The following is a 21,405-nucleotide window of genomic DNA, read 5'->3' on the forward strand; positions in this document are numbered from 1 at the left end:
TGGCTATGGCCTAAACACCCAAGAGGAAGCTGCTTTTCTGCAGTTTCCCCCTAAAACAGGCTTCCTGACATGCTGGCCTCTGGTAAGGAGATCAGGACAGTTGTAGACTAGAGGAGCCATACCTTGGGGGTTCCCAGACTTCCTGTCCCCAGGCTGCCCTCTGGTCAGAAATGCCTTTCCCAGCAGACAGCAGTGTTCCAGGTATCAATGACACCAAGGGCCTTGACGTGTGACCTGGGCTAGTGTCATAGAAACCAAGCGAATTTGGAGTTCTATAGGCACACAGGAGGCCTGGCTTCCCCCAGAAGGAAGAGGCCACAGGAGCAAGTCAGTACTCACCAAGGGTGTGAGAAGTCCTTCTCCGAGAGACTGAGGGCCGTGGTGTCTTTGGCAGAAATACCAGAGCAATATAAAACCCCCAAGGCGGATCTTCTTTAAACAGAGTCCCTAAAAAGGCCAGCTGACGGTGTGGTAGCAATATTACCATATAAGGTGTTTTTTTTTTAATAAACCAGCCTTTCGGGGCGTGGATGGAGGGTGGGTAGAGTGAATTATCATTTGAAAAATGTATGCAGAAGGATTCAGTGGTAACAGACTCTGGACCATGGATTTGTTCCTTTTAGGCCATACTTGCATAAACAAAAATTACACCAGGCCTTATAAGCTGTCCAGAGTGAGGCCTGACAGGGCTGTGCTCTGGGAGAGAGAGCCATACCAAGAATGGCAGTGGCCTCCTCTGTCCCGCCTCCTTCCTCAGGCCCTCCGCCTGCTGCCTCAGGGTCTGCCTGAGACATTCATGCCCACAGAATCAGTGCCATTGTGCTTTGCTTTGTCTGGGGCAAACGCAGAACAGCAGAGGCTGAGGGGAAATCCCATCTGCATTTGGCAAAAAAACCCCGTGTGCCCCAACTGTCTTGATGCTCTGGGGTCCCCAGTCACCTTCAGCTTCCTCTAGATCATCACACTCTCCAGGTCTCCTCCCTGGAGTCGCTCTGCCCGTCCCCCAGGGTTGGGAAAAGCAGAAGTGCTGCCTCAAGAACGAGTACACTAGGCAGGGCTCACGAGCAGGAGCGAGTTTCCAGAGTCTTGGGTTTCTGACTTTTCTTGTGTAATTCTTTCTCTCCCTGGGCAGCTGTTCCATGTCCCACAGTGTCTAACACTAGCTCTGTGGCAGATAGTCTCAACTTCACACTTCGTACCTGATCCAGACCAAAGTGATCAATTGCAGATTGGAGAGCTGCATTCAGGTGAGTGTGGGTCCTTCAAGCTCAGCGGTCCAAAAACCTGCCTTCCTATCCTTCAGACTGCCACATCCCGATTCCCTCCCTCAGAGTCTTTCCTCTCCCTCTGTCCTTCAAGAAAGCCAGTCAGTCTAGGAGTCTCTCTCTCTCTCTCTCTCTCTCTCTCTCTCTCTCTCTCTCTCTCTCTCTCTCTCTCTCTCTCCCCAGGCACCTGGTCACTGTTCCATGAATTCTAGGCCAACCTACACATAACAGTTTTAAGATAAGAAGCAGTTACAAAGGTAGAGACAATTTATAAAAATGTCAGAAGGGTGCAAGGTAAGGATTGGAGAGAAGAAAGGGAAGGAGGAAATGATGTAATTATATTTTAATTAAAGAAATATGAGCTCACACATGAGCACACAAATAAGTGTCAAAGTAAAACAAGGCCTTGCTTTGTAGCCCCAGCTGGTCTTCTGAGTACTGGGATTACAGGCAGGCATGGGTATCCGCACACCCTACATCTTATTTAGAGGTTTTTCTTTAATAACGTTTTCAGTAATGGAGAGAACAAGGGAGGAGAAAAACAAGGATACAGGTTTAAACAACAGGATTAAATCCTACTTACGGAGCACAGGGGCAGATGTGAAATGATCACTATTCTCCCCCCAGCTGTAGACAACAGGCTCTGGAAAATGACCCTCAACAGAACTCCACCAGGCTGTGGAGAAAATGGAGAGAGGTTCTTGATCTTACGAGAACAGTATAGGGTATGTGAACAAGGGAAATTGCTCCCTTTTCTGTGAGAAGGGGAGGAATGATAAAGGAGGGCCCCAAGAGGGTAGTCTGGGAGATTTACAGCAGCCATAATGCTTTATTCTAGTCTGGGTGCCAGGCCCAGCTCCATGGACGTGCTCTCTGCTCACCTGGGCAGAGAGAGGAGAATGTGGATGTCTTTCTGGCTAGTGGCTTTGTCAAATGGGTACAGGACAGGTGGTTGGGTTTGGGCATTCTTATCATTCCCAGCTCCAGGGGACATCTAGTCCATTTAGAACTCCTTCAGTAAAAGGCTTCCAGTTGGTCCTCCTGGGAGGGTCAGCGATGAGAAGATGTTGTGTCAACATGACCACATAACCCTCTGTCTATACAGTCATCTACTTAAATTTTTTATTATTGTGTGAATTTGAATGTGTGCTTATGATGTGTGTAAGTGGGTCTGTGTGTCATAGTGCATGGGTGGAGGTCATAGGACAACTGTGGGTTCATTCTTTCTTCCCATGGGTTCAGTGGAACTCAGGTTGAAGTCTTGATGTACGAAGCCCCTCTTCACACTGAGCTGAGCCCTATGTAATCATATTTAATCTTGGCATTACTAACTTAAAAAAAAAGTTGTAGACTTTGAGGCCAGAGGAGCTGCAGTCTCTTATGGAAGTCACACAGTAATGAGGAAACCAAGAATCTACCTCTTCGGGGTCAGTCTAGCACCCTGGAGCCTGAACACGGTTCCTTTCCTAGCGCTAAGAGAACCTGGTATTTGCCAAGAACTCTTGGCGTGGTCACTTGTGATGTCGCAAGGATGAGATTCTCACAACACAATGCAAATAATTTCAGATTCACTTTTGTATTAGTTACTTTTCTGTTGCTGTGATAAGATATCACTATTTAATAACATATAGAAAGAAGGGTTTATTTGGGCTTATCATGGCAGGGAGAGGCAGCAGCAAGCGACAGGCATGGTAAGAGAACTCTCACTCTCAACCATAGGCACAATGCAGAGAGCAAGTAGGTTGCTGGGAAAGACTGTAACACTCACAGCCTGGCTCCAGCCTCCTGCAGGTTCCATAACCTTCCCAAATAGTGCCACCAACTGGGACCAATGGTTCAAATACCCAAGTCTGCGGGGGATCATTTAAACTACAACACTTTTCATTTGAAAACTTACTGCAAATATGAGACCGGTTTTATTTTTGTTTTTAATTTTTTTTAATGTATACATACACACACACACACACACACACACACACACACACACACACACACACAGACTTTGTTAGAGCCAGGCTCTAGAGAACTTCCAGAGAAGATTTCAAACAGATCTGGGATATATAAATCATTGCAAAGTATAATTTAGTTGAATGTGGAGGGAAAGAGATGAAGAAATCAAGCACGAAGACAAATGGATTCAGTAGTTTTTTTAAAAAGCATAATAAACTGTGGGCTGGAGAGATGGCTCAGTGATTAAGAGCACTTACTATTGCAGGGGACCCTGGTTGGACCCAGGACCAACATGACAGCTTATAACCAACAACTCCAGTTGCAGGGGCTCCAGTACCATCTTGTAGCCTCTGTAGACACCGAGTACAAATGTGGTACACAGACATAACATATAGGCAAACAGTCACACACATATTTAAGTGTGAACCACATCACTTCTCCACAGTAGATGAGCTATATGAGGTATGTCATAATCACCTGTACAGTAAACCCAGCTGAGACACCTGGATGTCCGTCACTGGTTTAGTGTATGAACTCCGTCATACCTGGAAGCTCTGATATAATTTTTTTTCTATCTTTCTTTTTGGTGACAATAGTACTGGGGTCATCATCATCATCATTATTGTGTTGTTATTGACAACAGTGGTGGTGATTTCTTGAAATAGGGTCATGTGACCCGGGTTGGCCTCAAACTTAACTATGCAGCCAAGGATGGGCATTAACGCCTTTGTCCTTCTGCCTCTGCCTCCTTGGTGCTGGGATTGCAGATGTGTACATACCGCCATGCCCCACACTTACTCTATGGTTTTTGTCTTTAAAGTTTGTTTTTAGGTTTATTTAGGGGTGTGTGTGTGTGTGTGTGTGTGTGTGTGTGTGTGACATTCCAGGCAGGATACTGTGGGCTTGCATGTACACAAGTGTGGGATACGTGCAGTAGCCTGGAGGAAGGGATGGGTGGGCTTCAGAGCAAGAATGAGAAAGCCAGAGCACCAGGGACATGATGCTCAAGGGTTGTTTGGAACAGTATCAGAAAGAGAGAGAGGGAGGGAGGGGGAGTGGAAGGGGGAGAAGGAGGGGACTGGGAAGGGGGAGGGGGAGGGAGGCTGACAGAGAGACAGGGAGACAGAAGGAAACGTTAGCTGTTCCCACTGAGAGCTCAGACAGACAGAAGCAGACAGGCTCTGTGGTGCTGCCTGATGGATGCTCTGCAGCATCTGCCTCCCTGGAGTATTTTTAAGCCAGTGGAAAATACCCTGCAAACGCTGGCTTTTAGGAGATCCTCTGTAGCCGTTTCTCTCTCACAGCTTCGCCATTTGACTTTTTAAAGGTTGTTTTGCCTAACTAAGAGTTCTTTTTTTTATCCAAGTGTAAGAAAAGTAAGACCCAGGGCTGGAGAGATGGCTCAATAGTTCAAAACCCTTGCTGCTCTTACAGAGGACCAACATTCACTTCCCGGCACCCACAGCAGACCAATTGCAGCCCCTGTAACTCCAGCTCCAGAGGTTCTGGTGTCCTTTTCTGGCCTCCTTGAAAACTGCCTTGGTGTTTAGTATGTGCATGGTAAAATTTTGCTGAATAAATGGAAGGAGGAATATAAATAGCAGAGAGGATCCTCTCTTGGGTCTCTCAGTCACTGTCCTGTGTACATTTGTAATAGTGATATTGGCCTTGTGCTGTCACAGGAACATAGCTCCTTTCTCCACATCTGCTTCTGGAGGTCAGAGGTTATAGTAATTTTTTTCTTCATATTTCAAACAGTGCTGTGCACATAGTAGGCACCCTTAAATGAATGAGTCATGGTCTGGATGTATGACATGTTTCATGGAGCATGTCAGTACCCCCTAGTCCAGCTGCTGTTACCACAGCACTGGATACTACTATTAAATATGCTTAGCTCACACTATTGGTACTACTGCCCATGGCCTTAGGTTCTCCTCATACACGGCATCTGTTTCAGACATCTGCTGCCTCCCCTGGACCAGCATCCACTCCTGCTTCTAATACTACCATGGTATTGTTTGGATCTCAAAGCATGCAGGTTGGATGGAATATAGGCTTGCAACCCAAGCCTGACCAATCAGAACCTTCCATCCTTCTGGCCCACAGTGACTGGTCCCAGGATGAGTTGTGGCCAAAGTCATGATCCAACAATTCCAGGAGTTGTGTTGAAACCCAGAAATCATTTTCAACTAGATTTATCAGGACAGTAGGCTATTAAACTATAGCTGTCTACATTACTTTAATGGAATAACTCAAATGACTAGTCCTGAACCAAGGAAATGGACACTGGATCCAGGTATGTCTGAACACCGATCAGATTTTCTGTCAGTGCAATGAGAATAATTTGAGCCAATATAAAATTCCTTTCTCTGTGGTTAGCTAAAGCCTCGTGTTATAGTTATTAAGATGGTGTGCTTTCAAAGCCATGGTGCCACTGGGATTGAAAATACTGTATGACCATATCCTGGGTTTACCATGAATCAATTAAAGCTCTTCCAAGTCTTGGGAAATGGGTAAAGGCTGTACTGAGTCTGAGATGCTCTGGATACAGGGCTGAGGGATGACCATGGTGGCAGCATGGCTAATGCGTGGGTGGCACAGAGCACACTGGGATAAAGGTTTGCTTTGGTGCAATTCCATTAACATTTCTTAAAAAGGTTTCACTGAGAAGCTTGGCTGAGCCTCCTGCCTCAGCCTCCACAGCGTGGGGATTATAGGATCACTGTGCCCAGAACCATTCACTTGTTTAAAAGGCAAAATGAGGTGACGATAGGGATGCAAAGGGGTTGCAAAGCTATAATGCCAGGGAACAGGCAGAGGAGGATCTAAGAATGGCTGTGCTTCCTTTTGTGTGGGAGATGGTTCCACTTCCACCACCCACCAGTAACCATTGTGGTGTTCACCTTAAGCAACGCTCGCCCGTGTTTTCCAAGCCCAGAAGGCAGAAACAACGGAAGACTGTTGCAGCAGCTCTTCTCTGGAGGAGGGTGACTTTGTAGAAAGCAGTCTTTCACAGGGGACTGAGCAATCTGGAGGGCCCAGAACTGTGGTCGAGACTTCAGGCATAACAACAGCAATTCATTTCCTAGGCTGTTCTCAGCTATCCACCCACTAGGCTTTGTCCAAAGATTTCTGCTCGCTCTTGAAGGCAAGGTTTATGTTGAACAAGTTCCAGCGGTGAGGTCAGCCTTATGGAAAGTTTCCATATATGACATGTGTCTGAGCTTTGCCCAAGAGCATTACCAAAGCCCCCTCACTGAGCCTGCCCGGGAAGCAGGTCTTGGCTGGGTTCCCACATCGAGGGGGCAGTGGAGTTTTGGTTTCTGGATAAGAGATACTGTCCTTTTTGTCCAGTTACAATGCAGTATATGTTCTCTCTAGTTGGGAAACATTTAAAACAGAGGGGGAATGAAATCTCATAATCCTACCCTTTGATATGAATTCATCCTTTTCTGAATGCATATGTTCACATATATTTAGGAAGGCAGCATTGTTGGTAAGAGTGAGAGTATCAATTTGGGAGGCTAGAGAGATGGTTTAGCTATTAAGAACACTTTCTGCTTCTGTAGAAGACCTGGGTTCTGTTCCCAGCATCCTTCATGGCACCTCACAACTGCTTGTAACTCCAGTTCTAAAGAAACCAAAGTCCCTTTTGGCTTTGCAGGCACCTGTAAGTACACAGTGCACATAAGACATATGAGCACACATGTACATATGCATGTTAGAAAAACAAATTCTGCTATATCCACTCTTCTCTCATGTTAGTGCCACAGATCTCTAGGTGACCTTTAGTTTGCCACTCATGTTCCCACCCCAGCCTAAGCATTTCTCAAGAAAAAGCCAGCACAGTGGACTTAGCAGGGTGGGTGACTCGGCAACCACACCATTGACTTGGATGTAACCAGGAACTCTGAAATGCTTCAGTGCCTGGGCTGAAGGTTGTCAGGCTTAAGGAGAAAGTGGGAAGACACACTTTGAGACAACAGCAAAACGAGAGAAGACTTCCTGCCTGTGGAGGAGGCAGCAGGCAGGCAGGCAGGCACACTGACTAATTATAAGTGAAGTGGAACACAGTTCAGTGTGGCACACACCATCCCATTTGGCCGCAATCAGACTCAAGTGTTTGTGTGATGATGCTCGGTCAGACAAATCACTCTGGAGCACAACACAAGTGAGCTGTTTTATTATAGAAGAAAATAACACCCTGACCTTTTAAATAATACACTTTAAACAAGATCCATGTATGGGGGCTGTGAACGCCTCATGCACATCCCACCAGAATGGTAAGCTCCCTTATTAATGCCACAAACAATAAAAAGCCAAATCCTTCAAAATGGCTTCTACAGTTTTGCACAGATGCCCCTATTTAGTCCAAAGGCAGAGATGAACAAGTTGGGAGGTAAATTTCAAGAGGAACAGAAGGCCAGTGTTTGGATCTAGAGAAGTATTTTCTCTTGCATCCTAATTTTTGAGTTAGTTGCTTGGTGTGATTTGGTCATTTTCACATTTGTCTTAAAAAATAAGATGATTTCAAATTAAGGAAAAACAACAACAACAACAACAACAACAACAACAACAGTCTCCCCTTAGTGTTGACCCTTTCCTATCCTGTCTTAAAAGCTTACTCAACTCCATGGGGGCAATAAACTGAACGGGATATGCAGCTTAAGAGGGGGGTAGGACTCTTTTTATAATTTACATTTATTCGCTTTTTAAATTAATTGATATGCGTGTGTGTGTGTATGTGCACACACACGTGAGAACACACATACCACAGCACACATGTGGAGGTTAGAGGACAACTTGGGGGAATGTCGGTACACTCCTTCTACCATGTGGGTCCCAAGAACTGAGCCTGGGCTGTTGGGCTTGGTGACAAGTGCTGTTACCCAGTGATCCATCTCCCTGGTTCATGATTTGAGATTTATCGAAGGTCTGTGATCGTCACAATTCTGTCCTTGACAGTGACATGGCTGCAGTCCTGAAACAGAGAAAAAGGAGAAGCAATGAAGTTGTGGAAAATCCTTTAGAGTCATTTAAAAAAATATTTATTTGAGCCTAGGTCTATGGCTGGCTTCAAATTCCCTAGGTAGCCCAGGTGGCCTCCATCTTTCTGGTGCCACCTCTGAGTGTTGGTATTGTAAGTATGTACTACTCCGGTCATTAGGGCTGGGGATTGGAGCCACAGTCTGGGGCTTGTGAAGAAAGCCCTCAACCAGCTGAGCTACATCTCCAAACCTCTCATTTAAAATGCCCACTCAGATACAGAAAGACAAACGCCAAATATTCTCTTTATTTGTGGATTTTTGCTCTGAATCTTTACATTTGAGTATGTACCCTGACAGATCAGGAGAAGCCAGGAGAGGAGAAAGGGGCCATGCCAGGGAGGTGGATCAGGAGCTCTAGAGAGGGGAGCAGAGGAGTCAAGTGCTACATAGGGGTTTATGAAAGTAATGGGGGGACTTGGCTGGGAACAGGGAGGAAGGCTAATACAGGGAGAGAGGGAAGATGAGATAAATAATACTAAGGGTGCTTGGAAACATAGGGAACAATGCCATTTGTAAGTTTACTTTAAATATAAGTAAAACGTGCTAGCCATGGTAGCACACATGCTTAATTCCAGCACTCAGGAGGCAGAAGGCAGGAGGCAGGAGAGTTTCTGTGAGTTTAAGGCTATCTGGTTTACATAGTGAGTACTAAGCTAGCCAGGTTACATATTGAAACCCTGTTTCCACCATACACACACACACACACACACACACACACACACACACACACACACACACACACATATATATTTGTGTGTATGAAATACATGCATGTGAATACACATAGTTATATAATTACATAGTTATAACATACACATATAATTATATATATTTATATGGGATATATATATATAGTATATATATATATATGTGTGTGTGTGTGTGTGTATCACCATGGGGTGATGGTGCTTCCCCCAAGAGCCATTTACTATCTAACAAAACCCCACTTCTAGTCATGGAGAACTTCTGAGTTGTTGGATGGAGAATACAAATCTCCTAAAACAATATGAGTTATTGTCATTGGCCTTGGTCACATTCCAGAACTTGAAGTTAAGACACTATCACTGAAGATACCACACTCTTAGACACGGTACTTGGAGGATTTGAGTTGGAGCTGACCTGGAAAGCTTCTTTGTTAAGGACTGGCTCTTACAGTATTGGGAGGTACTATGCAAGCTGCCAAGGAAGAGGAGCAATTGGATGTCCTACCCAGTTATAAAGACAACAAGCCACAGCCACAAGCATACAGGCGAGACATCCACACTGGTGCAACAGAGGCATTTTAATCTCGGGGGTGACTAACAGTTGCCTGGGCCTTCTGGGTGGGAGAGAATTTGTACTTGGTACTGTAAGCCTAGCCATGGCTGGAGAGGTCATAAACCTAAGAGAAGAACCCACTACTGCTGTGTTCCTAAACCAATATAGTTTCTGACTGTTCTAAACATCTTTTTACCCACAGTCAGTGTAGCTTTCACCCTTCATCAACAAAGCCTCATTTTGCAGCAGATGGAGACTGTAACAGAGAGCTACAGCTGATCAAAACACAGAAAACAAATGACATCATTATAGTGTACTCAGGAAACCCAAGGCTCAGAGACAATCTCAGATGAGGAGCCAGAGGCCCAGGATGCCTGCTGTTATACAGTGAGCCCTATACTTCACAGAGAAACACATCCATGAAATGTCAACAACATGGCTGCATCAACAATACATACATACTGACAGCATCAGTCTGACATGCCAACATGGAGGGGAGAAATTTTAGACCCTCCCTAGATGAAAGGAGGGCATTGTCTGCTGAGAGAGGGACAAAGAGTTTTCTCCAGGGATGGACTCCTGAATACATCCATTGTCCAATCCCAAGTGGTCAGCCCAGGACACATGGATGTGGGAACAAAGCTAAATGGACTCAGTAGGCTGCATATATGTGTGTGTGCACGTGCATGTGCTTGTGTGCGTGTGTGTGTGTGTGTATAACAATAATTAACGAAGACATTATGAATTTGGGATGGAGAAGAGGGGGTATGGGAGAGCCTGGAGGGGGAAGGCTGAGGTGGGAGTGATGTAGGTGCAGTACTTGTGACGTTCTGAAAACTAATTAATAAGTAAACACAATGCTGGCTCAATGTCAGTGGCCTGACCATGATGTCAGTGGCAATTACTGTAACGGGTCTGGGAACCATCATTCCCAGCAAGCTCTACCCATGGTCTGAATCACCCCGCCCCCCCATGAAAGGCTACATATACATATGCATATACATACATAATAACTGCTCTAGCATACAAAATCAACTCCCAGACCCCATGATCCTAATCTCCCATAGGTCTCACATCTCCCTATTCCTAGATCTTTCATATTTTATGGGGCGTGGCCCTCAGACCCCATGATCCTAATCTCCCATGGGTCTCACGTCTCCCTATCCCTAGATCTCTCATATTTTATGGGGCGTGGCTCTGGTTCCTTTCTCTACGTTGCTTGCTTTTCTCTGGACCCAAAATGTGTGGTGTGGAGGAAAGTGCCAGAATCTCATTGTCCCGAGGCTCACCTGACCCTTGACATCTGATCAGCTAAACCTGCAATCTCGGACACAACCCAGAACCCAGGTGAAGAAACCACTTCCTAGGGAGGGGAGAACCCTATTTTCTAGGCAAAATTCTAGAATTGTTTCATGTGTCTGACATGGCTTTTCCCTTGGCACTCAGACTGCCGACTGAGACTTAGTAACTGACGGAGAACGTTTGCCGAGCAGACAATGCATCAGGCACTTTGTTATTACTTCCTTTTCCAGTGATTGTGGGGATTGAACCCCGGGCCTCAGGCATGCTGAGCACACATTCTGTCACTGGGCTACGCCAGCATTCCACTCATTTCATCCTCTCAACGACCCTGTAAAGTAAGTATTCTTATTATCCCACAGGCAGGTGAAAGACTCAGGAAGGGTCAGCAGCCTCACAGATATGAAGTCACGAGGTGACAGAGCTCCCAGCCAAGCCTACTTCCAATGCCCACTGCTTCCTGCATCCATGCCGATTATGGAGCTCCGGGAAGGTGAGTGACCTTGTGGGTTAGAAAGGACCTTGACCTGAGGAGCTTCGTGTGCTTGCTGGTTTCCACATAGATACGTACACAGAACAGCGGTGGGTCTCTGCCATGGGGGTGAAAGCCTTTCTGCCGGCAGGTTGAAATCTCTTGAAGACCATAGTCAGTTAGCTTAAAGAATCCAGTTCTGAAATAAGAAAGGGCTCGGCGTCAAGCAAAGAAATCCATCCCCTCAACCCTAACACCCATCTCCTGTTCCCTCCCTGTGGCAGTCTCAATAGGAACGGCCCGATAGACTCGTGTGTTTGAATGCTTGGCCATAGAGAGTGGCGCTATTAGGACGTGTGGCCATGTTGAAGTAGGTGTGGCCATGTTAAAGGAAGTGTGTCACCATGGAGGCAGGCTTTGAGGTCTTATATACTTAAGCTATGCCTAGTGTGGCACACAGTTTCCTTCTGCTGCCTGTGGATCAAGATGAAGAACTCTCAGCTCCTTCTCCAGCACCATGTCTGCCTGCATTCCTGCCATGTCCCATGATGGTGAAAATGGACTGAACCTCTGAACCTGTAAGCCAGCCCCAATTAATGTTGTCCTCTGTAAGAAAGAGTTGCGGTGGTCATGGTGTCTCTTTACAGCAATGGAAACTCTACCTAAGACAGCTCCTTTCTATTACACACACACATTCCAGGCAAGCACACTGATTCAGCCCGCTGAGGTCATTTTGAGACAGCTTTCACAGTACTCTGGCTTATAGCTCTATTCTCTGGAGACTGGGTCATAGTTAAAGAATAATTTATCTGATGATTGTAAAGAAGACTCAAACAGGAATTCTTCTTTTTTTGCCGGGCGGTGGTGGCACACGCCTTTAATCCCAGCACTTGGGAGGCAGAGGCAGGTGGATCTCTGAGTTCGAGGCCAGCCTGGTCTACAAAGTGAGTTCCAGGACAGCCAAGACTATACAGAGAAACCCTGTCTCAAAAAACCAAAAAAAAAAAAAAAACAAAAAGGAATTCTTCTTTTTAAAGACTTGTTTACTCAAGTCTATGAGTGCTTTACTTACAGGCCTGGGACACAGTGAGGTCAGAACAGGGGGTCAGAAGCCTTGGAACTGGAGTGACAGAAAAGCAAGAGCCACTGTGTAGGTTCTGGGAATTGAACCCAGGCCCTCCACAAAAGCAACAAGTGCTGTAAACTGCTGAGCTATCTCTCAAGTTTCCAAAAAGGATTTCTCAAGGAATTCTCAAAACTAGAGTGAAAAATTCCTTTGAGCAAATCAACAACAGATTTAAGCAGGAACAAAAAAGGACCAATGAACAATTACTTAGTTAGGTCAATTAAACTTCTTCAGTCTGAGGGCGAGGGGGGAGGGCAAGCACAGAGTCACCGAACCGTGTGGAATAACGTGAAGAACAAACAGGCTAACTTATCACTGTCTCCGTGTTAGCCCTGCTGGAGAGTTCAGAGTCAACAGGACATTTGGAATGAGAAGAAGCACACTTGGAGTGTACCATGTGGGAATTTTTTAACCTTTAACCTTAGGCTCTTGAGAACCTATAACTTTAAACAGTTCAAATTTCTTGAAGGTTTTTCTTAGAAAACCAACATCATTAACATATTTTTTAAAAGAGTAAGCCACATAATTTAAAAGGCAAAGATATAAGATTTTAAGTTGTAGGGAAGGCAGTTGTTAAGAAAGACTTAGATGTTTTTGGAACTGCTGACTACAAACAAGTATAGTAGTCACTGACTGGGCAATGAGGCCTACTTCAGAAAACTGCTGCAACATGCAACCTCAGCATGTTAATAAATAGACACCTATACACACACTGACTACATAGCCTCATACATACAATCATACACAGTTAGTCTTATTATTCAACTATTTCATGTCTTTTGGTTAGGCAAATTTAATCTGCCATTCCCTAGCTGGACAGCTTCAATAAAAGCAAGTTTTCTAGAAAGATGAAAACTTCCATTATTTCTTTTACTGTGTGAGATGCAAAAATAGTTGTGTTGATTTTCAGCAGAGGCTGGGAAATAGGTCAGGAGTCTTCACCATCAACAAACCTCCAGGAACTGAGTGCTGTTGTACATTCTGAGATGATTCCGTATGAATTGCAGTTCATTTGTATTTCATCCCCAGAGTTACTTCATTTCAGCTTTCACCAAGTTAGGATTTTGGAAGAACACAGAAAGTTTTCAGACAGGATCCATTTCCCCAGTACTCAACCAAAATTGGAAAGAATCTCGTTTAAATGAGAGGCGCTCCAAAACACTTCCTGCACCACTCCACACTGATCCTGGGTGGGGCATCGATTCTCTGTAACCTTTCAAGACTCTCTGAAGGCAGACTTCTGTATGCGAGTCCATATTCATTGTCAAAAGCCTCAATATCAATGTTTTCTCTCCCAAGAGACACTAATGATAAGAAAAGGATTTCTCTGTATAAACTCCTCTGCCGTTTCGTGCCTGGCTTCATTTGCTGGGAAAGCAGGTTGATGGGCTTGAGAACGTCATTCTGCTGGATGCTCTGCCTGATCGTCTCCACTAAAGCGCTGGCTGCCTGCTGCTGCTCTGACAGAAGTGACGGCTTCTTCTCAGAATTCAAGTTCCTCCAAGAGACATACAGAGGTTCTCCTGGTTCCTGATGAAGGTTGATATTATCCCACAGCAGTTGAATATACACCAGTTTGCTGTCCTGGGACAAAGATGATAGAGGAAGCTGCACACCTCCATTACAATGCTCAGAGGTGAGAATAAGGCCTGGCAAGTTGCTAGGAAGGTCCAAACGTCTGAAATACCAAACCAGGTTCCAGAAAATGATTGGGTGTTGATTGATGAATGAGGATGTATGGATGACCTGATCACCTTCATTTTCTAGCAAAGATTCAAGTTCCTTCCGAAGCACTAGAGGACTCAAATAGGGCACAGACACAGGAGGAGGACTGGGTCGCTTGCCTAGATGGTCCACATCTTCCTGCAGACTGCTTGGAAGACTGACTGTTGAGACGCCATGAAATGGTCGCTGGGAGAAGTCGATATTCTGCAGAGGGCCTCCAACACTGTGACTTCGAGTCAAAGATACGTTTCGCTTAGATAAACTGTTAGGCACAGATGACATTTTCACACTCTGGACATCACCATTGGTTTTCTTTATTTCATCACTTGATTCGACTGTATAACTTGCTTCTTCTGTTATGGTCTCACTGTGTTTTGAGAAATCCATAAAGCTGTAAATTATGTAATATCTTGCTTAATAGGTTATATCTTAGATATCCAGGTGCTCCTTCCGTCTTCTTCCAATACTAAGTTCATCTGCAATGCTTTCATTGGAATCCAGTAGGTAAAATGAAATTAATCTTTGTAACCTAACAAACTTATCCAGCACATGCTTTTAAAATACTAATGAATAAATAGTCTTTGACCCCGAAATCTTTATTCAGGCAGGCCACTTGTTGGTATTGATTACTTTTTTATAATCCTGGTTTCATGGGAGGCAGAGGCAGGAGGATCTCAAGTTGGAGGCCCGCCTGAACAACTTTTAGTGAGCCCTGTTTCAGTAACTTGAAAGGAGATCTGGGAATGTAGTTCAGTGTAGAGCACTTGCCTAGCATACATGAGGCTCTAGGTTCAGTTCCTAGTACCACAAAATAAGTAAGTAAATAAATAACTAGATAGATAGATAAAACCTGTGGGATGGAGAATTTGCACTGCACATAAAAGTTTTATTCTTGTACAATATTTTGATTTATATGCTTGTGAATAAAAGTGTGTATTTGTAAATACTGGTTTTTTAGGTTGAATCAATTAAGTCTAAAAACTTTAAAGCTTATTGAGCTCATTGCCAGGTTGAAGAATCATGACCTCATGCCCCACCCACCTTGACATAAATTGTACTTTTTGTTTAAAATGTCCATTTAAGAGCAAATTTGCCTTAGCTGTCTGTGTGGTTTAGAAGCCCAGTGGCTATGTGTGCACTTACAGTAATAGTGCAGATGACTAAACCGGTTGACAAACTTACCTCAATGTGGTACACACTAATAGCATGAATCTCTTCAATGTGGTGGGCATTTTTTAAAATTATGTACCAACATTTCAACGTTAAAGGTTGTTAATCTGACTTTGCAGAATTCTAGTCTGAATTTGAATGTTAAAAGTTTTACCAGAAATTTTGTAAAGGCTTTCTTACATTCAAATTGGATCTTTTACAGTTTCAAATATATATATTTTTACAGCTTATACTTTAACATTTATTGACCCAACAGATTTTGAAATTATCTTACATATATAAAATTAAAGTTGAATAAAAAGAAAAATCTCAAAAAAAAAAAAAATAAAAAAAAAAAATAAAAGAGTAAGCCACGTTTACCAGGACGTGGAGCTTAAAGGAAGCCTTTTAGAGCAGACAATTAAGACAATTTAGGAGTTTTATTTTTTAAAAAAGGTCTTGGGGCCTAGAAGATGGCTCAGGTGGTAAAATCCTTGATGTACAGACATGAGAACCCAAGATAGTATCTCCAGAATCTATACAATCAGCCTGACATGAGGGTAACACTGAAGAGCCTCAAGCTAGGGAGGCAGAGAGTGGGGGTCCCCAGCCAAATCAGTGATCTCCAGGTTCAGTGAGAGACCCAAGCAAGAGAGAGATATCTCAGGTCAATCTCTGGCCTCCACATACGTGTGCAGGCATCCTCCTACACTCACTCATGTGCACACATAAGCAAACTCGAACACACAGCTGCTTTCAATAAGAGCACTTTTGCTCTTGGTAAGACCCAGAACCCCCTCCTTGGTACTCACTCCTGGAACTTTGGGGAACAGACGATTGCGATGGACTCTGGTAACATCATTTGGTAGGAGCAGTGAGTGTGGAGATCCACACTGGACAGAAAGGCCGTTTGGGTTGGATGAGTCTGAAAGGTGAAACAGATCAGAGAATTTCCAGTGATCTAGTTGCTGTGCTGGCCCACTGAGGCAGGCAGATCTGAGGAGCCCCCAACAACTGGCCCCAACCCCCTCTTCAAGTAGAGAGCTATTTGCAGCCAGGAGGAATACACTCCATCCTCATGGTGTGTTTCTTCCCAGCACTGTGAGCAGGAGGAGTCTAACTCCAGTGTGTGGGGACTCTAAGGGTCCTTGAAAGGTCAAGAGATTTGTGATGCAGCAATTAGAGTACAAGACTGTGTGCTGTGTACTAGAAAATGACTGTGGGGCAAGTGGAACTGTGTCACCAGACAAAAACTGGGAAGGTTGAGCGGATTCAGAAACCCTAGTAATTCTTGTATCTGAGAAGGGTAGGCATGTCTTCTACTCTATACCTGGTTTCTGTCCTGGAGCATGTGACCACAACACACCACATGAGGATTGTGACAACTGGTCACATAGCACAGAACACAGAGTTTTCCATGCCAATGAGGTAGCTGGTTGGCCCCGAGGGTTTAGCCAATAAGCTTCCCTTCCCAGACATTCCTTCCTGCAAAAGCTATTTAACCTGTGGTCCACCTTGAGTAAGCCAGGTGCATCCATTTTTCACTACCAATAAACAGTTTTGAACAGTAAGGACTTCGTCATACACAGCCTTGATGCCTAAGTCTCCTGCAGAAGGTCCTTCTGCACTGGCTCTGGACACTCACCCCTGAGTTAAGCCATATCCTCCCTCCCCCAGCCTCAGACTCATCGATGACCTTTGGCCCCCTTTCCTGACTCCTCAGTTCCTAGCAGTGTCTGGGTGTCCAGGAGTTTGGATACCCCAGTTTTGGTCCCAGCCTGCCTTGTTTTATTTTGCCTGGGCTGGGTCCCTCATCTCAGGCTATGTTTGTAGCCTAGTGTCTCTGTGTTTCATTTGTTCAAGCCATGTTCACCCCAGCAGCAAGGCAGAATCATGAATGACTGGGATGAATTTTATTTATCTAGAAACAAGATCTAACTCTGTAGCCCAGGCTTCCCTAGAACTCACTATGTAACCCTGGCTGGTCTCAAACTCACCTCCTGCCCCAGCCTCCTAAGTCCTGTGGTATAGCTGTGAGCTGCCAGGCCCGGAGTAAGGAGATGTTTATGTATTCTTTTCATACAAAGAACATAGTCAACTCAGCAGTCACAATGTTTACATATCTCAAAACATGTTATACATCATATGTAGGTCTGTATGATTTTTGTCAACTTTATACCTTGAAAACATGGCATAAAAATCAGCTTTTAAAAGCTCTGAGAAACAAGAGGAAGATGGCCAGGATTAAGATGTCTAAGGCCAGGGTCATGGCTGTCAGGTAGGAAATAGTGAGCTGAAGGAGAGAAAGAACTTTCTCTTGAAATTTAAAGACTGGAGAAGACCTATGGTCTACTTTTTTCATTAAAAATTACATTTATGTATGTGTGAGTGTGCACTCTATGGATGTGTGCATGTGTGTGTGTGTATGCATGTGTGCATGCATGTTTGCCTGTCCATGTCAGAGGTACGTGTACAGGCCAGAGAACAACTTGTGAGAGTCAGTTTTCTTCTCCCACCAGGTGAACCATAGGTGAGAGGCTTGGCAGCAGATGCTTTTACATACTGAGCCAACTGGCCAGTCCTCTTTAGTTATTTTAAATCTCTAATTATGAAGAAATGGTGCAGAAATGTCAGAGATAAAACCAAGCCAAACTTCCATCCACCGTCCCTAGCTGGGCCCTCACGGAGAACGAGGCCCTCTAGTCTTACATGCTTAGTTCTTCCTGAAGTCTAAACCGTAACTACCTTTGAGTCTAAACAGAAACTGTTTTGGAGCCAGCCTCTCCTTTAGCCTCTTCTTTTCTCTTTTTTTTAAAAAAAGATTCATTTAAACCAAAGCTGTCTTATTTATGTTTCCGTTAGCACATGCCTGTGTGAATATATGCCATGTGTGTGCAGGTGTCATGGGTCGGCCAGAAGTGGATGTCGGATAGCTTGCTGCAGGAGTTATGGGAGGCTGTTTTAGAAACCAAACTCAGATCCTCTAAGAGAGCAACAAGAGCTCTTAACCACTGAGCCATCTCTCCAGCCCCTCTGCCTCCCCACTGCCTAGCAGCAGAGCCTCCTCCAACCTGAAGCCCTAACTCAGAGGGCTTTGTGCATTCTCCTTATACAAGCACGAGTCCCACTGTGCCCTTCTGATGTGGTGCTGCCTTAAGCCACATTACCTTGCCCGGCCTGCCGCCTTTTCTCTCCTTCCACACTGCTCCCCAGGTGTAAAAACATACCAGGGAGCTGCATGTAAGAAATTACATAACTTATAACTGCATTTCAAGAAGGCGAGACCCGAGCAGAGCTGAAGTACAGAAAGCAGGGGGTCATACTTAGAAGGTGAACTCTAAAGGAAGGGAGGGAGGGGGTGGCGGGAGCAAAAGGGGGTGCATTCTAGGAGACAGAAAGTGGGAGGGGCAGAGCAGGCTCCTGGAAGAGTCCTGTTTCCTTATTTGGGCAGTGTGTACACCTAAATGTTGGCTTAATGATTCAGTGTGCTGCACCATTAGTCCATGTACCCTCACAAAGCTTTTGGATCATCAAAGCCAAGTCAAAACAAAACATGACCAAGCCATTCCACACTTACCAGGTAATCAGTCTGTCCAGCCAGCTTTGCCAAGAGCACCTCATTTCTCCCCCCTCCCTTAGAGCCAAGCTTCAAGATGGCAGCTGCTACCATCCCTATGGTTCGTGCCAGGACTTCCTGTTTGCTTTCCTTTGTTTTGTCTGGCTATGTAGCCCAGGTTGGCCACAACTCATAATCCAATCTCACCCTGCCGAGTGAGAGGACTGCAGCTTCCAATGACTGTCGAGCCTTACAGTCTCTGCCCCACCACTGCAGCAGTGGGTCTCACTGGATTAATACTTGGCAGAGAGCTTCCAACTCTAGCAGGCACTCTCAGTCTTTTTCAGGTTAGAGCCCCTCACCCCCCCCCCCACCCCAGCACAGGCGCGGGTGAGCATCCTGAGTGTCCCTGCTTGGCGGCTCGCTCTCTCGCTTGACACACTCCCTAGCCCCACTAGTCTAGACTAGCCCCTAGTCCTCTTCCTTCCACCATGCACTGCACTTTTGCTCTTTAGTAGCCCCTCTCTCCAGTGGCCAGTGAATCACTTTTCTTGCTGTCAGCTCTCCCCACCTTTGAGGCCGCCAGATAGCGCGCTCTCTCTCTTTGACCCTGCATCTCTTTCTGATGAAAACCACAAATCCCGGCTAGAAGAACCGCCCACTGCTGCCAGAGCATGGTGCACCTGTCCAGTGCTGACCCCTCCCCCACGACACTCTCCTCTGGCCCCCATTACAAGTCATCCTAAGTCACCTTGGGTGTGACCCCTCTTTCTCTGAAACCCGAAGTGTCCTCTGTTCATCTGCTGAAGAACAAAGTGCGCTCTGCCTTGTGTGAGCAGATGTTCATTTTCTGTGATCTTCTGTTTCTCCTCAGGTAGAACAGGGCAAGTTTTCTACCTGCTGTTTCACATCCTTGAATTGGACAGAGCAGTGAGTACCTAATCAGTTAACTGAGAAGGCTGCAATGGCAGAAGGCTGCCCCGTACATCAGCCCTTCCCTAGGTCTGACTACGAGTGTGTGTGTGTGTGAGACCTCTCAAATCTCGAAGTAAAACACCTGATTGTGACTTACACTTGTCACATGCCAAGAAAAACAGCTTGTTCTGAGAGCTCGAGGCCTTACAAATTCCAGAAAGTACTCTTTAGGGAAGCAGCTGCGTTGCCTTGCCTTGAAGATCATCATCAAAGCATTCAATGTATGTGCAATCACTCGAAAACTGCGTGTGCAAAGGGCAGTGCTTCTCCATATGACAAAGTGCAGCCAAAGTGCACCTTGGCTTCTTTAAAATAGTTTCAATTATACAGCTTTTAGGTACATGGCCTCTATAGCCTGCCCACAAACATTCTAGGCCAGCTTCCCCTCACCAACCAGAGATACCAAAACATTCACGAGCTATTTTTAGTAAAAGATTAAGTTTAGAAAAAAAAGCTAAAAGCTCTCGGTGGTACTCTGAGTTGATACGAGAGCACTAGTTGTGTGTGCAGGGACAAATGACTGGGAGAGGTTTTCCCTGGCTCAGACAATGGTATGGGCAGTGTGCACTCATGGAGAGAGGAGCCCGAGCCCAGGCTGTCACATTCGCTTACATGGATCCAGCCAAGAGTGAGGAGTCCAAGGTCATCCTGCATAAAGAAAATTTCTTCTTCATTCTCCGTGTGGCAATAATCAGGCCCACCATTTTGTCTGGGGATGAGAACATGTGTGATTGTGAATTCATTTCTCATCTGCAAAGGAGAAGACAGCAGGTTAGAGTTCTGTGGGCTCTCAGCCCCACTCACTTGTAGTTGGCGAAGTGGAGCCACTGCACTCGGGCATGGTTCTCGTTCCTCCTCGAAGTCCCTTACTCCAGGACTTCGCAACGCTCAGAGTTCATGTACTTGGCTTGGGTACTCCATAAAGCCACAGATGCAGAGACAAGCCCCAGATCTCCCTCTTAGCACAGGCTGGGCCAATGACATAACCCTAGGGTCTTTCTTGTAACAGCCAAACAGGCCTGCTCAGGGATCTTGGGACACTCCCCAGAGTGTCTCGTGCACATGTCTAAAGAGTTTCCTTGCTTGGGCCTTGCCACTTAGGGCGCAAGTGGGATTTGTTCTAAGTCCCTATTTTCTGCAGCATCAAGGAATGGGTTCAAGCCTTCCCTTCAGTGGGCTTGCCTTCCTCCCCGGCCCTACATCTCTAGTGGACACACTGCTCAGCACTCTATCCCAGGGTCTTCCTTCTCTACAAAGGATTGCACACTTTATTCACAGGCCACAAAGGGGGCTGAGTCCTCCTCTATTTAGAATTAAGCCTCCTTCTCACCCTCCCTTCTTTTCTTTCTTAAGACAGAGTTGTATTATATAGCCAATACTGGCCAGAATTCACTATGCAGCTGACCTCAAATCTGTGGAAAGTCTTCTGTCTCAGATTCTCAGGGGGTGGGATTACAGGCATGAGGTATCATTCCTGACCTGTATGTATTACAGTTGTATACTCATGCATGTGTAGGTCAGAGAAAAACTGTGTGTGTTGTTCTTCACATTCAATTAATGTGTTTTTGTGATGAGACCTCTTA

At 45.3% G+C, this 21,405-nt stretch overlaps 2 protein-coding genes, 1 long non-coding RNA gene and 1 pseudogene across 10 annotated transcripts in view; 1 reads left to right on the forward strand and 3 right to left on the reverse strand.

The window, feature by feature from the left end:
• Positions 1 to 411, reverse strand: part of Actg2 (actin, gamma 2, smooth muscle, enteric) — a 23,343-nt gene extending 22,932 nt beyond the window's left edge. The window contains exon 1 of the mRNA NM_009610.2: positions 340 to 411. The gene's annotated coding sequence lies outside the window, so the exon portion shown is untranslated. The remainder of the gene's footprint in view (positions 1 to 339) is intronic.
• Positions 1 to 11,404, forward strand: part of Gm38844 — a 15,492-nt gene extending 4,088 nt beyond the window's left edge. For both annotated transcript variants that reach the window (XR_869202.3, XR_869203.3), the window contains exons 2-3: positions 1,133 to 1,247; positions 11,182 to 11,404. This is a non-coding gene — a long non-coding RNA (predicted gene, 38844). The remainder of the gene's footprint in view (positions 1 to 1,132; positions 1,248 to 11,181) is intronic.
• Positions 7,366 to 21,405, reverse strand: part of Stambp (STAM binding protein) — a 32,621-nt gene continuing 18,581 nt past the window's right edge. For 3 of the 7 annotated variants that reach the window (NM_024239.2, NM_001362080.1, NM_001362078.1), the window contains exons 7-10: positions 20,435 to 20,572; positions 16,104 to 16,216; positions 11,391 to 11,490; positions 7,366 to 8,196 (exon numbers count right to left, since the gene is read on the reverse strand). In NM_024239.2, the coding sequence (NP_077201.1) occupies positions 8,140 to 8,196; positions 11,391 to 11,490; positions 16,104 to 16,216; positions 20,435 to 20,572 (408 nt within the window). In that variant the 3' untranslated portion in view covers positions 7,366 to 8,139. The remainder of the gene's footprint in view (positions 8,197 to 11,390; positions 11,491 to 16,103; positions 16,217 to 20,434; positions 20,573 to 21,405) is intronic. The other 4 variants (XM_030255590.1, XM_006506584.3, XM_006506583.3 and 1 more) reach the window with 2 other exon arrangements.
• On the reverse strand, positions 13,558 to 14,541 carry Gm18537 (predicted gene, 18537; annotated as a pseudogene).

The sequence above is a fragment of the Mus musculus genome, chromosome 6 (assembly GCF_000001635.26).
Source record: "Mus musculus strain C57BL/6J chromosome 6, GRCm38.p6 C57BL/6J".
Lineage (NCBI taxonomy): Eukaryota > Metazoa > Chordata > Mammalia > Rodentia > Muridae > Mus > Mus musculus.